At 40.1% G+C, this 20,655-nt stretch overlaps 1 protein-coding gene across 1 annotated transcript in view; it reads right to left on the bottom strand.

Moving 5' to 3' along the window:
• Positions 1–20,655, bottom strand: part of TRPM1 (transient receptor potential cation channel, subfamily M, member 1) — a 172,483-nt gene that overhangs the window by 61,366 nt on the left and 90,462 nt on the right. Inside the window, exons 22-24 of the mRNA XM_006902938.1 lie at positions 11,625–11,799; positions 10,048–10,068; positions 327–471 (exon numbers count right to left, since the gene is read on the bottom strand). Of these exons, the coding sequence (XP_006903000.1) occupies positions 327–471; positions 10,048–10,068; positions 11,625–11,799 (341 nt within the window). The remainder of the gene's footprint in view (positions 1–326; positions 472–10,047; positions 10,069–11,624; positions 11,800–20,655) is intronic.

Below are 20,655 nucleotides of genomic sequence, written 5' to 3'. Positions count from 1 at the left end.
AATAATAATTTAAAAAAATTCTATCCATTAAATGTTGTAGTATACCGTCAAGTGAGAACTAAATCATAGCTGACTCTCCAGCAAGTTTTCAGGGATACTTAATTACACAGGAGTTGAATGCCCATTTTTTTCCTGGGGACCACCTGGATTTGAACCACACACCTTTGGGTTGGCAGCCAAATTCCTTAGCACTAAGCCACCACAGCTCCCTTTAAAAGCCCTGATAAATTATTGTTCAAAAAGATGGTAATGTAGAAGATTTCTCAGATTAACCTGAATAGCTGTAAAGCAATAGCAAGCACATGGCCATCAGATCTGGCACGTACTTGAAAACTGCAATCAGCAGGTTCACCAGCAAGATATTGGCTACCAGCAGGTAGCATGCCATGATGGCGGGGGTGAGCCAGGCACCTGGGATACAGGGCGGGAGCCGCTTGCCGTCCTCATCATACAGGTTTTCACCACAGGGAGCTGCAATGAAAATGTAGTTTTGTGCTTATTTTGTACATAAAATGAAAAGAATAGTAATTGTAACATATATTATTAAATTATCCATTTGTTTTCTAATTTCACATAAAATAATATTCTGTGAAAATATCGACTCATATGAAAAGAAGCTCAGAGGTGTTACACATTCATGAATGTTGTTGTTGATAGTATATGTCATCAGGTCAGAACTGACTCATAGCTGATCCTCCGGCAGTTTTTAGATACTATAAATCGTGGTACTAGGGATATTGTAGCTGTACCTGAGGAATACCTGAAGAATGTATATCTGTGTTTCATTGATTATGCAAAGGCATTTGACTGCGTGGTTCATAACAAACTGGCTGACTCTGAGAAGAATGGGAATCCTAGAACATTTAATCATGCTAATGTGAAACCTATACTTGGACCAAGAGGCAGTCATCAGAACAGAGCAGGGTAACACTGCATGGTTCAAAATTGGGAAGGGTGTGCGCCAGGGATGTGTCCTATCTCCATACCTTTTCAACCTGTATGTAGAGCAGATTATCTGAGAGGCTGGGCTCTATGAGGAGAAATGTGGCATCAGGATTTGTGGAAGCTCTATTAACAATCTGCGTTATGCAGATGACACAACCCTGCTTGCCGAAACTGAGGAGGACCTCATTCACTTGCTGCAGAGGGTCAAGGACTGCAGCCTTCAGTATGGACTGAGGCTCAATGTCAAGGAGACTAATATTCTCACCACTGGACCAATCGGTAGCATCAGGATGGATGGCGAAGAGATTGAGATTGTCCACAGCTTCAGTTTGCTCAGCTCCACGGTCAACACTCTTGGCACCAGCAGCCAGGAAATCAAAAAACATATCGCGATGGGGAAGTCTGCTGTTAGGGACCTCTCTAAAGTACTCAAGAGCAACGGTGTGTCCCTGGAGACTAAGGTGCGTCTGATACAGGCCATGGTCTTTGCAATCACTTCTTATGCATCAGAGAGTTGGACAATGACTAGAGAGGATAGAAGGAGAATTGATGCCTTTGAGCTGTGGTGCAGGAGAAGAGTGTTGAATGTACCATGGACTGCCAAGAAAACAAACAGATTTGACCTGGAGAGGTTTAAACCAGGCTGCTCCTTGGAGGCAAGGATTCTGGGGTTTCGTCTGACATACTTTGGACATGTCATAAGGAGGGACATGTTCTTGGAGGGGGACATCATGCTTGGGAGGGTCGAGGGACAGCGCAGGAGGGGAAGACCTTCTATGAGGTGGATTGATTCAGGGGTAATTGGGATGGGTGTGTCAGAGGCAGTGTGATTGGCGAAGGATAGAGCAGGGTTTAGGGCTGTTGTAGATAGGTCACTATGAGTTGCAAGCGACTTGACAGCACATAACAACAACAACAACAATATATCTCATGGGAGGAGACTGGCCATCTTTCTCCCTTGGAACAGCTGATGAATTCTGCCTCCCTGCCTTTGGGCTGGCAGCACAGCTTCTTACAACTTGGTCACCAAAGCTCCCTATACTCGTGGATAGCTGCTTTTAATTTGTCATATTTGTAAATATTTTCCTATTTGTTTACTCTGTATACTTTTACAGTTCATTTTGTAAACATTTTATTGTGTTTTAGGTGAAAGTTGCACAGAAAATTCATCTCCCCTTCAGTTGATACATACATGGCTCAATAACTTTGGTTGCTCTTCCAGCAATGTATCAGCACTCTCCCCATTTCTACTTTACCTTTCCTTTGTCTCACTTTTCCTATACCTCCTTGCCTTTGCATCTTTCCTTTAGGAAAATCTTGTTGGGGTAATTGTTCACAGGAACATGTTACTCACAGGTGTTATTGTTTATTTTATGTTGCTGTTGTTGTTATGTGCCATTGCCTGCGACTTACAACGATCCTATAAATCTTACAACAGCTCTGACCCTAGTCACACTGATTCTGACACACCTACCCCCATTGCCCTAGGTACTGTATTAATCCATCTCATTGGGTTCTTCCTCTCCTGTGCTGTCTGTCCACCATTCCAAGCATGATGTCCTTCTCAAAAGACTGATCTCTCCTGGCCATGTGCCCAGGGTAAGTGAGGCAGAGCTTCAAAATCCTAGCCTCCAAGGAGAGACTTAGTTTCACCCTCTCAAAGACAGGCCAATTTGTTTTCTTGTTCAAGACTTTTCTCTATCACCACAACTCGAAGGCCATCTATTCTTCTTCTCTCATTCTTAGTCATTGTCCAACTCTCTGAAGCATAACAAGTAATTGAGAAGACCATGGTCTGGATCATGCACACATTTGTATCTAGACTGACATTGTTGCTCTTCAGGAGTGGTCCATGACAACAGATTTTCCCAGTTTGTCTTTTGATTTCCTAACTGCTGGTGTTAAGAGTATTGATTGTGGATCTGAGCAAGCTGTAATTGCTAACAATCTCAATCTCTTTTACATCTATCGTAGTGCTGCCAGTTGGACTAGTGGTGAGAATCGTTGTCTTACTGATGTTGAGCTTCAATCCATATTGAAGACTACAGTCTGACCTTTTGCATAAAGTGCTTCTGGACTTATTCAGTTTCAGCAAGCAAGGTTGTGTCACCTGCATATTGTAGGTTGTTGATGAGTCATCCTCTAATCTTGATGTCATACACCTCCTCATAAAGCCCTGCCTCCCGAATGATCTGTTCTGCATACAGATTGAAAAGGTATGGGGACAGGATGCATGCCTGATGCACACCTTTTCATATTTTGAACCGTTCAGTGTTCCCTTGCTCTGTTCTGAGGACTGCTTCTTGGTCCATATATACATTTCATATAAGCACGATCAAGTGTAGTCACTCATAAATTTTGGTTTTCATCACTCTTGCAGAATTGTCAATGTTACAACATTTACCATAGTTGTCTTTTGTGTAGTGAGACACTTGTCAAGTAAGACACTTGTCAGTGTCTTAATTTACCTTGGTTCACATTGTGCTAAGTTCCCCATATTGTCTCTTGCCTTTTCCTTCACCAGAAGTTGTACTGCCAACTCAGAGGCAGGCTGTTTGACTCCACCAGCCACTCTGTGGAAGAAAATAGGCAAGCTCTTCCTGTACTATTTACAGCCTCTGAAAACCACTGGAGGGTCAAGTAGGAGTCAATTCCAATGATGGCATGTAACAAGTGTCTAGTAAGTTCTTCTCCCTTTCTTTTCTTCTCATCTCTAGTAACCATCAATGAATGTTGCTTTTTGTTGTGCAGACATATTGTTAACTTTTTATAAAGTGATACCACACAATATCTTTTTGTGATTTACTTTTTTCACTCAGCAGAATAGCCTTCCGATTCATTCACGTTATAAAATGTTGCAAGGGCTCATTATTATTACTCTTTATCATTGTGTAGCATTCAATGAAAGGATGACTGTCTAAACATGGTGCATACAATAGAATGCTGCCTTTGAGAAAGAATTTTATCATCTTCGTTGCTAATATTTACATCTCTGATGTATTTTGACTTGGTGTTATTGCATTTTTTTATATAAAGAAGTTATTTGTTTAATACTCTTATCCATTAGAAGGCTATTGTGTTTTCTAATTTTTAACACCCACTCACAATTATATGGTACTGTCAGGAAGCACAGAGGTCTTGTTGTTAAGTGCCGTCGAGTCGCCTGCGAATCATAGCGACCCTATGTACAACAGCCCTAAACTCCGCTCTGTCCTGTGCCAATCACACTGTCTCTGACACTCCCATCCCAATTATCCCAGTCACTGAATCAGTCCACCTCATAGAGGGCCTTCCTCTCCTGTGCCGTCCCTCCACCCTCCCAAGCATGATGTCCCTCTCCAAGGACCGGTCTCTCCTCACTACATGTCCAAAGTAAGTTAGACAGAGCCTCAGAATCCTTGACTCCAAGGAGTCACCCGGTTTAACCCTTTCCAGGACAAATCTATTTGTTTTTCTAGCAGTCCATGGTATTCTCAATACTCTTCTCCAGCACCACAGCTCAAAGGCATCAGTTCTCCTTCTATCCTCCTTGGTAATTGTCCAACTCTCTGATGCATAACAGGTGATTGCGAAGACCATGGCCTGTATCAGATGCACCTTAGTCTCCAGAGAGACACCACTGCTCTTCAGCACTTTGGAGAGGTCCCTAACAGCAGACTTTCCCATGGCAATGCGCCTTTTAATTTCCTGGCTGCTGGTGCCAAGACTGTTGACTATGGAGCCAAGCAAACTAAAGCTGTGTACAATCTCAATCTCTTCACCATCCATCCTGATGCTGCCAATTGGTCCAGTGGTGAGAATCTTTGTCTTCTTGACATTGAGCCTCAATCCATATTGTAGGCTACAGTCCTTAACACTCTGCAGCAGGCGCTTCAGGTCCTCCTCAGTTTCAGTAAGCAGGGTTGTGTCATCCACATAATGCAGATTTTTGATAAATCGTCCGCCAATCCTGACCCCACATTTCTCCTCATAGAGCCCAGCCTCCCGGATAATCTGTTCTGCATATAGGTTGAAAAGGTATGGAGATAGGATGCATCCCTGGTGTACGCCCTTCCCAATTTTGAACCATGCAGTGTTCCCTTGCTCTGTTCTGACGACTGCCTCCTGGTCCAAGTATAAGTTTCGCATTAGAACGATCAAGTGTTCTGGGATTCCCATTCTTCTCGGAGTCAGCCACAGTTTGTTATGATCAAATGCCTTTGCATAGTCAATGAAACACAGATAGACATTCCTCTGGTATTCCCTGCTTTCAGCCAAGATCCATCTAACATCAGCTACAATATCTCTAGTACCACGACCTCTTCTGAAACCAGCCTGGACTTCTGGTAGTTCTCTGTTGATGTGCTGTTCCAGTCGTTTTTGGATAATCTTCAGTAAAATCTTGCTTGCATGTGAAATCAGTGAAATTGTTCTGTAGTTTCCACATTCGGTTGGGTTGCCTTTCTTTGGGATAGGAACAAATATCGATCTCTTCCAGTCAGTTGGCCAAGTGGTCGTTCTCCATATTTCTTGGCACAACTTGGTGAGCACGTCCAGGGCAGCATCTGTTAACTGAAACATATCAATTGGTATACCATCTATTCCTGGAGCCTTATTTTTGGCCATGTTCATCAAAGAAGCCTGAACTTCTTCTTTCATCAGCATAGGCTCTTGCTCATATGTTGTTTCATGAAATTCTTCTGTGTCTTCCAATTCTTTCCGATACAGTGACTCAGTATATTCCTTCCATCTTTTTTTAATACTTCCGGGATCATTTAACGTTCTGCTGAAAACATCCTTCATTATAGCAAGTCGAGGTTTGAATTTGTTCTTCAGTTCCTTGAGCTTAAGATAATGCTGAGCGAGTTCGGCCCTTTTGATTTTCCGACTCCAACTCCTTGTACATTTCATTATAATATTTTGCTTTGTCATCCTGTGCTGCCCTTTGAAATCTTCTATTTAACTATTTAGTATCTTGAATTCTTCCCTGTGCTTTGGCTTCTCTGCGCTCCAGTGCAATTTTCAGAGTCTCTTCTGACATCCATTTTGGTCTTTTCTTCCTCTTCTGTCTTTGCAATGACCGTTTGCACTCTTCCTGGATGATACCCTTGATATCCTCCCACAACTCATCTGGCCTTCGTTCATTAGTGTTCAAAGCCTCAAATCTGTTCCTGAGATGGTTCTGAAATTCAGGTGGGATAGACTCAATGTCATATTTTGGTTGCCTCGGATTTAGTTTAATTTTCCTCAGCTTTAGGTTGAATTTGCATATGAGTAGTTGGTGGTCTGTTCCACAATCAGCTCCTGGCCTAGTTTTCACAGCTGATATTGAGCTTCTCCAGCGGTTCTTTCCACATATGTAATCGACATTCCTTCATTCTTTTGTATAGGACAATTTCCCCTCTATCTGATGGTTGCAAAGGCTCCCTCTCAGCTCCCTCTTAGACTTTAGGATGGATCTCTTCATGGCCCACCCAGAACAGCACTCTCTCAGCCGTCTTAGGAGAGGTCCATTTTCAGCCTATACCTTCCTTCCTTGAGAAAATGTTACAGCACATTTAGCTCCTGTAAAGAGAGTGAGGACTGCATGGGGATGGCCATATCTGACTTCTCTTAACTTCACAAAGGGGAACAGTCTCCATCTGTAATACAAAACTAATTTCTCTAAGATCAGACCTGGCCTCCATACTCCTATGCCTGCTTCCACTAATTCCATTACCAGTTGTACTATTATACTGCTAGTGGGGCCAAAAATCTTTTGCAATAGCTACTCAGACTTCACAGAGTCATACTCACACTTATGGAGTGTATTAGAGAAGTTAATATGTTACAATTCAGGTTGGCAGCAGAATACAATTCCTCAGTCAGAACAGCTTCCCAGCTGTGTTCAAAGACCCTTCAGGCTTCAGCTTTGGAGCTTTTAGTTAATGTCACAAATCTCTCTTGGTCTTACCAATTGTGGTGTCTTCCCTGAGTCCTCCAACAAGTTTGGGCAAAGGCCCCTGGCTCTGGCTGTGGGGCAGCAGTCCCAAGTCAACTGTCTTGCATTGGTCTCTGTTCTATGCTGAGGCTGTGCTGCTCTTGTGTACATCCTAGTCTGACTGGCACAGGAATCTCTGAGCCCCTTAAGGACATGGGCTGCATTCTCCAAGTCTTCTTCATTGCTAGTAGTGAGATTACCAATCTTTTGCTGGAAAAACTCCTCTGTGTAAACTGAGTGGGATGGGAAAACTGACCAAACTCATCACAAGTCTTTTATACAAACTCTATTTCATGGTTTCACCCAGTCAATGGTAAAAATCAGAGTCAATGGCTAGGAAAGCTATTTTGAACAATAAACCTATGGCCTCATAGCTAACATATACCTGAAGACCTTCAACTCACTTGTTTTGTGGGTCAACAAGACTTTTACTGGAAGCCTACTATTTCATCTTGTGCTTGTCTCCTTGTTCTGTCACTGCCACCTGTGTCTTACAGCTCTCTCTGTTGTTTAGTCCTGAGGTTCTCAAAGCAGACAGCTAGTATCCAAAGGCTGGCTCCATTCCAGGCTTTTCTTGATTATACTAAGGTTTACCCTTCAGCTTCTATAGTCACCCTACAGGGTGACTGCTTACATAGGCAAGTGACTCAATATTACTGCATGGATTTAGGGAACTCTAGTGGTATAGCCCATAGAGTGTTGTATTGCTAACCCAGAGTCAATGCCTTTCTGATGATTCAAATGTACCAAGCTCCTCAGGAGAAAGATGGGAAATCTCCTCTTATGTTTTTTACAACCTCTGAACACTGGCTGGAGGGTCAGCTGAATCAGCTCTGATTTGACAGCAATGAGGTTTGTGTTTTGAAATTTTAAAAAAATGAGTGACCTTTCCTTTTGCTGAACTTAACTGGACAATCCTCTCCAAATTGGCTCCATTTATTTCCATAATAACTGACCTTTTCCTTTTTTCCCCGTTTGATTCTTGTTGTTGTTGTGTGCTTTTTAGTTGGAACCAACCAATAGCTGGCCCTCCAGAAAGTCTTCAGAGGCAGTTATCATAGGAGGAGAATGCCCATCCTTCTTCTGCAGAGCAGTTGGTGGATTCAAACCACTTTCCTTCGGGATTGCAGCACAGCTTCTTAGCACTAGGTACCAGAGCTCCTCAGTTTCTTGTTTATTTCTTTAAACTTTTTCTTGTTAATTAGGTAAAGCTTTACAGAGCAGATCAGTTTTCCATTAAAAGAATTCATACACATTTTGTTTCATGTCATGAGTTGCAAAGTCTTCAATGTAATATCATCCATCCCACTTCCTCTCTGTTTCCTGTTTCCATTTGTCCTTCTTTCCTAACCCTTCCTGCCTTCGGAACTAAGTCCTTGGATAAATGCTACCCTTTTGATCTCTCTCAATTGATTGTTTATTCTAAGGTGTATATACTTACCTAGTGTGGATGTGCATCCTTTGGACTTGACAATTGTTTGGTGAAGAACTGAACCAAGGGGTGAGTTCATTCAGTGGTGGGCCTGAAGGGTGACTAAAGGCCATATTCTTGTAGTTCCACCAATTTTTATATGACCAGTAAGTGAGGTTTTTTTTTCCCCTTATGATTTTGAATTTTGTTTTACTGTTTTTCTATTCAAGACCTTCTAATTTTATTCCTTATACAGTGATTGATAGTGTAAATGGGCAACATCTAGTTCTTATGGTCTCAGGTCATGGCAACTAAGGTTTGCATGATACATTAATCTTATGGACTAGTAATTTTCATGTGTCTTTGATTTTCTTCTCCCTTCTTTGCTTTGGATGGGGAGAGACCTATAGTTCTCTTTAGATAGCTAGCTGCTCATGAATTGCTGCTTACCAAAGAAAGATATAGAACATTTTCTTTGTGGACTTCATTGTGCCAGCTGATCTCAGTATTCCATGAGGCTTAGGACCTGGCCCGGAAACTTATTCCCTCAAGGTGTTGATTGTCACTAAGAAGTTTTCAAAATTTTGTCCCTATATGGTCTACTATATCTATGGATATATTTGCAACATATGTAAATGTATGTGTTGAAATATCTTTTGTCAAACTTTTATATATTCATGGGTGTAGTGGCAATTTTCTTGACACACCTGTTCAGCTTTCTCTGTATATTAACTTATAGATTATTGCTGTTACTGATATTACAGGATGGTGTATGTTGTTGTTGTTGTTGCTATGTGCTGTCGAGTCGCTTGCAACTCATAGCGACCCTATGTGCAACAGCCCTAAACCCTGCTCTGTCCTGTGCCAATCGCACTGCCTCTGACATACCCATCCCGATTACTCCAGTCACTGAATCAGTCCACCTCATAGAGGGTCTTCCCCTCCTGCGCTGTCTCTCCAACCTACCAAGCATGATGTCCCTCTCCAAGGACCTGTCCCTCCTTACAACATGTCCAAAGTATGTCAGACAAAGCCCCAGAATCCTTGCCTCCAAAGAGTAGCCTGGTTTAACCCTCTCTAGGATGAATCTGTTGCCTTTAATGCTTATACTCCTCAAGATTTAACACCTGCTTATGTTTTCTTAGTCTTGTTTGCATAATCACTTTAAAAAGAATTTTTCTATTAGTGTGAGGTAGAGGTCAAACTCTCATCTACATGATTTGATCTACTCTCAAATCAGTACATCAGTTCTTTCTGATGCCATTAAAGCATAATCCATCCATTCTCTGCTCATTTGAAATATATTTTATGGAGATAAAATGGAATAATAAAAAATTTTCAATAATGGTTAATAAAATAATGTTCATTAATTTATTGTATGCTTACTTTTATGGAAGGAGCCATGGTGGTACAGTGGGTTAAGCATTTGGCTGCTAACCAAAAGGTCAGTAGTTTGAACCTAACAGACATTCTACAGGAGAAAACTGAGAAAGTCTACTTTTGTAAAGATTTAAACTCTCAGAAACCCTTATAAGAAAACTAAGGGTCAGAATAGACTTGACTGGACTGAGTTTGGTTTGTTTGCTTTACTTTTATGTGAGTTTTAAAAGCATTGACATCAGAAAAAAAGAAATATTTGAAATTTACTCTAGACAATTAGTAATCCAATAAGAAAGAAGATGATTAATAACATATTTCACAGACTAGAATCATCAATTCAATGCCAACTTACGATTTATTTCCATGGCATAGACTATGCAGCAATTGGAAAGCAGGATTTTTATTTTTCAATTGTGACAAGAGAGGAGGAAAGGAAAAAAATAGGACAGTTAAGAGAAAAATAAATCAAACAATCTAACAACATAAAAAATGTTTTACTGTTAGAAAATGAAAATATTTCAATTGTTGGAATTATAGAGTTAGGCTAGAAACAGATCTATTTGGGAAAATTGTGTGCATAATTAATCTTGGAAAAATATCTTATGAATATCTATTTTACCATGCTATAAGAAATAGCAAAATTTAAGTTTAAAAAATGCTATGAAAAAGGCATGATGCTACTGGCAGATGATCATTTTACAGATTAGTTTACTGAACAAAACATTTCCTATATTCCAACACAAACATGTCATAAAAACAGATATAAAATATCGATGTAAGAAAACCTACATTTAAAGATGTTATTGGATATAGTATATCTTTGAGTCCATCATGGTCTATAGTTACTGAATTTAATAATAATAATTAAACAACAACAAAATGCTATAACTTATATGGGAATCAAAGCATTCTGTATGTATTTACATTTACCCAAGCTAGTATTCTTTTGAAATAAAATTAAACTTTTATGTTCTATGTTCTGGCTTACAAAGCTTAAAATCTAGTAATTGGTTTTGTTGAACTGGTAATAATGATGTGCTCACATTGCATCAATAAAAGCTGCAAAGACTGTTTTGTGTGACCTAGTTACCAATCTAACCTAGCAAGAGTGTATTAATGATCTCAGTTTTACACAAGAGCAGGATCTTCAAACTCTTATGTTCTGAAATAGGAGAAGTCAGCAGTAGGTACATTAGTCTGTGTGATGTTTTATGAGACAGTATAAACATGAGAATAAAAATGTTGATACTGACATGAAAATGGACTCCTCATCACTTGATGATGGTGCTGGTGTCTGTCTCTAATTAGACACAGGAATACTGAGCCTCATTTCCTTGCAACATAAGAGATCATAACCTACTATCTCAGTGGGAAGGCAACTGGAGTCTACAGTCTCTGGAAATCCAATGAACAATTGTGCTTCATTTCCTCTTCTAGCATCCAGATTATTGTTAATAAGAAAAATAGTACTTCAGTAGTGAAGAGGAAGTTGATTGCTATGTCGAAAATGGACTTAATGGCTTAAAAAGAAATATAATGTGAGGGTCAAGTTATCCTGTATGCATGCACACCATTTCATTCTATTGGGATAAAATAACCATCGCTATCCTAGGAAATAGTGAGATTTTGTAGAAGAACTAGGATATTGACATTGAAACTGCACTAGTCCAATGGACTATTTACCAGGTCCAGCTAAAGGAAAATGAAACTTAGAGTTTTAGTTAATAGGTTTTAGAGTAAAAGAAAGGACTGATGTTTTAACATCTATGTCTTATAATCTAAATTCATTTCTTATAAAATAACTTGCTGTTTGGTGGCAGGATGAAAAATACTTTACGTCCAAATTAACACATATTTGTCCATTAATTTGGAGCTGATCATCTGCCTCTGAAGCAGGGAAGAGAATCTTACTATGAATTCTATTCTTACGGTCTATCTGGTCTGCAAACACCTCGCCATAGATCATCCAGTAGGGCATGTAGAAGATATTTCGGGCTAGTCTCCAAGAAGGTTCCTCATCTGGGTGCAGAATGGCTTGACGGGCCACTCCAAAACTCATCAGCACGACCAGCATGATGACCACAAAATACAGCATGTCGATCATCTAAACAGAGAAAAAATGTTTCTCTTTTACTGTCTTGACTCACAGGACCAAATTACCCTGATCCATTGTATTGATCTCTGAAGTGATTAGTTAGGGTAATGAAGGCCTCTTTCATTCTGCCCACTCTGTCGATGGGGAGACCCCCATGCAATGTAAAGGCTTATTCTAGAACATAGCTATTTTTTCTCTTCTGCTCTTATCCTTTCTTAATATTTCTCTTTTTGTCCCCATAAACAAAATTATTATATACTATACACACCTGGTAGACACTCAAGAATCAGATGGAGCATATCTGTGAAAAGAGTTGATTGAGAGGCTCTAGTCAAAACAAGGCCAGGGACGGACTATGGAACAGATCATCAATTACTTTTGTGAAAGCCAAAATTGAGGGTGAACAAAATAAAATCAAGTCCAAAAGAGTAAAAATAAAACCTTGAGTCTATCCCAATTAAATGTAAAAGCTATTGCAAGAATAGATTTGATGCATGGAACAATGACTGAAAGCCAGATAAGTTATGGGATGACATCAAGGCCATGATCCATGAAGAAAATAAAAAAGGTCATTCTGTAACAAAGACAGGAAAGAAAGAAAAGATCAAAATGGATGTCAAAAGAAGCTCTGAAACTTACACTAGAATATGAGAGTCCAAAGCAAAGGAATGAAATACTGAAGTAAGAAAGATGAAAGAAGATTTCAAAGGGTAGCTTGAAAAGACAAAATTTTGTAATGAAATATGCAAATAGCTGGAGTTAGAAAACTAAAAGGGAAGAACATAATTGGACTGGTAGATATCATGATAGATGGACAAAAGAAGCTGCCAAAGACTTCATTGTACTTGATTTTGCAATCAGCATCAATGGTAGCAGTAGTCAGGAAATCAGAAAGTTATTATTGCATTGGGAAAATATGTTATGAAGGATCTCTTTATTTTTTATAGTCTTTTAAAAAATATTGACATCAGGGTGGGAGTAAGACTGAGAAAAACTGGATAAATTATGTATACTGCATTGAAGCCGATGAGGAAGAGAACAGTTTAAAAGCAATATACCTTAGGGCATTATGATTCTCATAAGAGTTCAGAATGAGGGTCGCAGAGTGGAGTATACTTGGGGTGGGTTAGGCGGGTGCGGGGGGATTGCATACCAATGAAGGAGTTTTTCTTTTGCTTTTCAAGGAGAATAGCGAACTGGGGTGGGGTGGAGTGGGCGGGGAGAAAAGTGCAACAATGAATGAATGGAAATACAAAATATCTGTAAATATTCATTGAAATTAATAAAAAAATGATATTTTAACAAAAGTTTACAGAGAACTTGATTTCCATTTATTCATTGTTGCACATTTTCCTCCTTACCCCACTAGTTCACTTTTCGCTTTAAAAAAAGTTTATTGTTCCACAGTTCCTACCCCCCCTCAGGTCACTTTACTATACACCTCTTATTCTGACTGTTGCCATGCAAATAATACTTGATCATATATTCCTTTTAAACAATTCTTGCCTTCATCTGTTTCAATGCAGTGTACATTATTTATCCCCTCTTTTCTTAGTTCCCCCCCCAGCCTCTATGTCAGTCCTGTTTTATAACAGTGGCATTACGTAATATTTGTCCTTTTTTGACTGAGATATTTCACTCATCATAGTGTCCTTCAGGGTCACCCATTTTGTATAATATTTTATCAGTTCCTTGTTTTGCAGTGCTGCATAGTATTCTATTGTGTGAATACACCACAGCTTCTCTATTATTAATTTGTTTGTTTCCATCTCTTATTATTCTGAACAAAGCAACAATAAGCATGTTGTTGTTCAGGTTAATAAGTTTTTAAAAAACGAAGAGAGGATTTTAAAATAAGCTTTTATGAAACCTCAATAAACTATAGAAATTTTTTTAAAGTGCCAAAAAGCAAAGATGTCATTTTAAATACTAAGGTGCATCTGATTCAATCATTGTTTCCTGTGCACTTGAAAGTTGGGCAATGACTAAGGATGACAGAACAATCAATGCTTTTGAGTTGTGGTCTTGGAGAAGAGCACTGAATGTACAAGAACAAACAAATCTCTCTTGGATTAAGTGCAGCTAATCAAGGACTGCAGCCTTCAGTATGGACTAAGGCTCAATGTCAAGAAGACAAAGATTCTCGCCACTGGACCAATTAGCAACGTCAGGATGGATGACGAAGAGATTGAGAGTGTTCACAGCTTCAGTTTGCTCGGCTCCACCGTCAACACTCTTGGCACCAGCAGTCAGGAAATCAAAAAGCGTATCACGATGGGAAAGTCTGCTGTTAGGGACCTCTCAAAGGTACTCAGGAGCAACAGTGTCTCTCTGGAGACTAAGGTGCGCCTGATACAGGTCATGGTATTTGCAATCGCTTGTTATGCTTCAGAGAGTTGGACAATGACTAGGGAGGACAGAAGGACAGTGGATGCTTTTGAGCTGTGGTGCTGGAGAAGGGTACTGAATGTACCATGGACTGCCAGGAAAACAAACAGATTCATCTTGGAGAGGATTAAACCAAGCTACTCCTTGGAGGCAAGGATTCTGGGACTTCGTCTGACATACTTTGGACATATTGCCAGGAGGGACGGGTCCTTGGAGAGGGACATCATGCTTGGGAGGGTGGAGGGACAGCGCAGGAGGGGAAGACCCTCTATGAGATGGATTGATTCGGTGACTGGGGTAATCGGGATGGGTGTGTCAGAGGCGGTGCGGTTGGCGCAGGATAGAGCAGGGTTTAGAGCTGTTGTGCATAGGGTCGCTATGAGTTGGAAACGACTCGACGGCACTTAACAACAACAACAACAGAATTATTTTTAGTGACAAGGATGATGAAACTTCATTTCACATGCCCTGGACATGTTATCAGGAGGGACCTTGAAAAAAAATACATTATGCTGAGAAAGGTAAAAACTCGGCAGAAGAATGAATGACCCTCATTGAGATGAACTGATTGTCAATAGGCTCAACAACAAAGTTCCGATCTGTTGTTCATAAGTTTTCTATGAGTAATCATTAACTTGAAGGCACTCAACAGCTATAGCTGTAGATGAAGAAAGGGAAGAAGCTAGAAGATGGAATGTGTATGGGAAACTCACATCTTGATAGATGGAGAAAAGACTGAACCAGTCAAGGACTTCATATTACTTGGATCCACAATCAGTACATCTGGCATCAGCAGTCAGGAGCTCAGGAGACATACTGCATTGGGAAAGACTGTGTTCAGGCTAATTTCCTCTAGAAATTATAAAGGAGTGATGATATTAGTTTAAGGTCTAAGCTATACATTATTCAGGCCATGGTCTTTTCAATCACTTGCTTTGCTTGCTGAATAATAAATAAGCATTGCAGAAAAAGAAGTGATGATTTTGAGCTGTGGTGTTGGAGAAGAGCGTTGAAGGGCCCATGGACTGCCAAAAGAACAAACAAGATGGAGAAGGTGCAGCCAGAGTGCACCTTGGAGGCAAAGTTGGTAAAGCTTCATCTCACATACTTTGGGCATATTGCTATGAGAGGCTATTCCTTGGAGAGGATAATCAAGCTTGGGAAGGTGAGGGATAGCAAAGGAGAGAAAGACCCTAAACCAGGTGGATTGACACAGTGACTACAGCAGTGGGCTTGAGTGTGTCAGAGATTGTGAGGGATGACACAGGAAAGGACAGGGTCAGATATGTTGTTTATAGAGTTGCTGTGAATTGTACTCGACTTGATGGCACCCACCATCACCACCACCACCTCCACCACTGCCGAAAGTGGTAAAAAGATAGTAAATTGAGAGTATACAGAGATATATAGTCATTCATTACACAAATGCTGAGTACTGGTTACTTCTTACTACAGGTTCCAGATTAGTACTTTTTTTTTTCATTTTAGATATCCCTTGAGAGTATGATCCCTGCTAGAACAATTTAAACCATCTACCTTAGTTTAAAACTACTAGCTTCTTAAGGAGTCCTTTCTAGAACTGGGGCTTTTCTTTTTTTCTAAATGCCATCCTAATTTAGGGACGTTTAGGTAACAAAGATTTTCTTTTGGTTTGTTTTTAGTTTCATATTATTTGGCTTGCTCAGGAGTAAATAAACCTCAATATAGATTCATCTTGGCCTGATCAGACATGTATTTATCATGTAGTATACTTACAGTGTCACCTAATGGATAAGGATTTTCATTGCCAAACCAAAGGCAGGTGATTTGAATCCTCTGTGGTGATTTTCTCTACAGGAGAAAGATGGTCAGTCTCCTCCCAGACTATTTACAGCCTCTGAAAACCTGCTGGTGAGTCAGCTACCTGTTGATTCTGACTCCATGGCAACAAGTGGGTGAGTGATGTCTGCTCTAAGCAAGAGGAGAGGAGCTGAAGATTATCTCGAACTCAGAAGATTATCTCTAACTCAGGAGAAAGAATAAATCAATGAATTTTGTCTCTGGCTTCTACCACATGTTTGAAGGTTTTCATTTAGGTTACCACCACATAAACATTCTAAATTGGACATAACCTCCTTGAACCTCAAACCAGGTGCTACACTAAGGAGCTGAAAAAGACTCCTAGCCATAAAGAAGAGAGTAAACTGATGTTCCTGGAAAGGAAAGCACGTTCTTTTATAGTGGAGGGTACTTTTCTTTATCTTACTGTCAAAATATCCTTATTAATAATTGATTAGAGAGAAAAATGTGAAAGTGACTGTATTTGATTGTATTTTGTTTGTTGTTATTATTGTCATGTGCCATTGAGTCGCTTGCAATCCATAATGACCCTACGTATAACAGCCCTGAGCCCTGCCCTATCTTGAACCAATTTCATTGTCTCAGACACACCTACCTTCAATACCCCAGTCACAGAGTCAACCCACCTCATCCTCTCTAGTACTGTCCCCTCCACCCTTCTAAGCATGATGTCCTTCTGCAAAGAACTGGTCCCTCCTGGCCACATGCCCACAGTACGTAAGTTGGAGCTTCAAAATTCTTGCCTCAAGGAACAGCCTCATTTCACCCTTTGCAGGACAGACATGTTTGTTCTGTAAGCAGTCCAAGGTATATTCAACACTCTTCTTCAACACCACAACTCAAAAGCATTGATTATTCTTCTGTCATTAGTCATTTTCCAGCTCTCTGATGCATATTAAATAATTATGAAGAGATTATAACAAATTATGGCCAACACTGAGAAAGATGGGAATCCTAGAATGCTTAATGATTCTCATAGGAAAACTATGCCTAAACCAGAAAGTTCTAATCTGACCAGAACAAGGAAAACACTGCCTGGTTTAAAATCAGGAAAGATGTGCATCAGGAGCATATCCTTTCTCCATACCGGTTCAGTCTGTATGCTGTGCAAATAATTTGAGAAACTGGACTATATTAAGACAAATGTAGTGTCAGGATTAGAGAAAGATTCATTAACAACCTGCTGTATGCAGATGACATCATCTGGCTTGCAGAAAGTGAAGATTTGAAGCACTTACTGCAGATGGTCAAAGCCTTCAATATGAATTACATCACAACACAAAGGGAAAAAAATCTTCACCCCTGGAACAATAGGCAACCTCTTGATAGTTGGAGAAAAGATTGAAGTTGCTTATTATTTCATTTTACTTGGGTTCACAATCAACACCAGTGGTAGCAGCAAGTCAGAAAATCATTGAGGAATTCTGCTGTGAAGGATTTCTCCACAGTGCTAAAGAGCAAGGATATCAGTTTAAAATTTCAAGATGTGCCTGACACAAGCTTTGGTAGTTTCTATTGATTCCTGCTCATTTGAGTTTTGGACAATGAATAAGGTTGGCAGAGGTAGAATTGATGCCTTTGAATTGTGATATTAGAGAAGAGTATTGAATATGGACTGTCAAAAGAACAAAGATGTCCATCTTAGGGGAAATGCAAATAGAGTGTTCTTTATAGGCAAGGATGATGAAACTTTATTTCACTTATTTTAAGCTTATTTTCAGGAGGAACTAGTACTTATATAAGGTCCAGGGTCACCAAAAGAGAGGAAGACTCTCAGCAAACAGATCACTGTAGCAACTACTACAATGGTCTTGAGCAAGACAGAGATCATGATCATGGTGTGGGATAGAACAAGGTTCAGATCTTTGTTCACAGAGTTGCTATAAAGTTGACTATGAAGTCAAGTACTAGTAGACTTAACAGCACCTAACAACAAATGCAGGGGTTTTTTTTATTAGTGACTATAGTCTTTGACTGTTTGTCTGTTTCCTGCTTATGCACCATCTTCAGGATTGCTGATGTATGTGACTTCATTGCTGCAGCTGTTATGCAATGTCTTCCAACCTAAGGGATCAATCTTTTGGCACTTTATGATATTTTAGTTTTATAAATAATAAAACTCAACCTCTGAGAGATTAAGCAACGAATCTAGCTAGTAAATGACCAGCTTGGTTTTATTCTAAAGTTCTTGTTCTGTCTATATCATTAACTGATTTCTTCAATAAAACTTTAAGAATAATTCTTACATTTATAATATTGATAAAGGATAATGTGACTGAAACAGAAGCCTCAAATGTAATTCACTGGGGTCCTGAATGGTTTCCTTGATAAACTGAATTATAGCAATCTTGCTGTACTTGGCAGTGGATTTCCATGGAATTTACACAAGAAGAGTACAACCTGGAATATCCTGCAGTATGCAAGAAATTTTATGACTTTGAGCAGGCCAAGAGTTAAGTGATGGCTCAGGAGAAATATTAGAGTTGGAAAAGTGTTATGAATTGAATTATGTCCTCCAAAAATGTGCATTGAAATACTGACCGCAACCCCTGCTTGTGGATATAGTACTATTGAGAATGGAGCTTCTAGTTGTGTTATGGTAATGAGGTCACATCACTGTAGGTGCCTCTGTGTTAAGAGGGCAGCAGAGACACAGGGGCAAGGAGCACAAATTGGGGAAACAGATGTGAAGATCATCAAGGAACCAAGGAACACCAGGGCTACAGATGTCAGGACAACTGAAGCTGGGACCACAGCCGGGCAGAAGGAGGGTGTTTATCATTAACTGATACCCTATTTTTGGACTTCTATGCTCCTGAACAGTGAGAAGAGAAATTTAATTTCTTTTAAGTCACCCACTTATGGTATTTCTTTTATAATAATTATAAGACAGAAAGTACCATACCTAATTGTCATCAGGTTGATTCCAATTCATAGCAATCCTATAGGAAAGGGTAGAACTACCCCATTGTTGTTATTGTTATGTGCCATCAAATCGCGTGCAACTCACGACAACCCTATGTACAGCAGCCCTAAACCCTGCTCTATCCTGTGCCAATCTCACTGTCTCTGACTCACCTACACCCATTACCCCAGTCACTGAATCAGTCCATCTCATTGAGGGTCTTCCTCTCCTGTGCTGTTCCTCCACCCTCCCAAGCATGACGTCCATTTCCAAGGATTGGTCCCTCCTTGCAACATGTCCAAATTTTGTCAGATGAAGTTTCAGAATCCTTGCTACCAAGGAGCAGCCTGATTTCACCCTCTCCACGACAAATCTGTTTGTTTTCTTAGCAGTCCAACACCACACCTCAAAGGCATTGATTTTCCTTCTGTCATTCCTTAGTCATTGTTCAGCTCTCTGATGCATAGCAACCTTGCTTACTGAAACTGAGGAGGACCTGAAGCACTTGCTGCAGAAGGTCAAGGACTGCAGACTTCAATATGAATTGAAGCTCAATATCAAGAAAACAAAGATTCTTACCACTGAGCTGACTGGAAGCATCATGATAGATGGTGAAGAGATTAAGATTGTTAACAGCTTTAGTTTGCTCAGCTCTACAATCAATACTCTTGGCACCAGCAGCCGTGAAATTAAAAGACATATTGCATTGGGAATGTCTGCTGTCAGAGACCTCTCCAGAAACTGAAGAGCAATGATGTCAGTCTGGAGACTAAGGTGCACCCGATACAGGCCATGGTCTTTGCAATTACTTGCTATCCATCAGAACCACCCCACAGAGTTTCCAAAACTGTAATAGTCATAGAAGTAGACCACCTCATCTTTCTCCAGAGGACAGACTGGTGGGTTTGAATCGCAGACCCTTCAGTTAGCAGCTGAGGACTTTAAACACTGTGCCACCAGTGCTCCTTTGGAAAGTACTATAATATAAAGAGTAATGTCCTTCTAGAAGTTGAGGACAATATTAGGATTTTGGCTGAGTTGTAGTGTTAATATTTTTTACCCCAACACCCAGCTCTACCTTCCACTAATTTCTCTGGTATTGTCACAGAAACTCTTGTCATAGAATTGTCTATGAGCACAGGTTTCAGTTTTATTCTCTCTTCAGTTTATCATTCTCTCTTGAACCCACTTTAGCCAGTCTTTCTCCTTTCCCTCTCTCCTCTGTGAAGCACCATTCACATGATGGTTGAAAAGCTCCACACTGCCAAACCAAGCAGGTAATTTTCAGTCTTTGTATCACTTATGTTCTCAACAGCAAAAATTTAGTGAACTATGCACTTCCTTCTTGAAATAGTTTCTCAGCCTCCTCTTGCTTCTCTTCTGTCTCCTTATCCTACTCATTCTTCTGCATGGGATCCTTCTCTCTTTCCTCCTTCCATATGCTGAATGAAGCATTGTCAAGTGCCAACCCTGGACCTCTTCTCATTGTCTCAGCTCTGCAATTTCTGTTTCCAAATGTGATGCCTACCCTTGAACTCATACCTTTTTTTCTACTGCAAATACTTGTGCTGAGTACACATTTAAAACTTCATGTCCAAGAGCAAACCTCCAAATTCTCTCCCTTCTCCCCATTGGTATTTTTCCCCATCTACAAACACAGAACTACGATTCACCCAGCATCCTTGACTCATCCTTTTTGCTTTCATCCTATATGAAATATGCGAGGAGCTAGA

The sequence above is a fragment of the Elephantulus edwardii genome, unplaced genomic scaffold (genome assembly GCF_000299155.1).
Source record: "Elephantulus edwardii isolate Elephantulus edwardi_28Jun2011 unplaced genomic scaffold, EleEdw1.0 scaffold00473, whole genome shotgun sequence".
Taxonomy (NCBI): Eukaryota; Metazoa; Chordata; class Mammalia; order Macroscelidea; family Macroscelididae; genus Elephantulus; species Elephantulus edwardii.
Note: the sequence above shows the minus strand (reverse complement) of the source record. Positions and strands in the feature narration are given on the sequence as shown.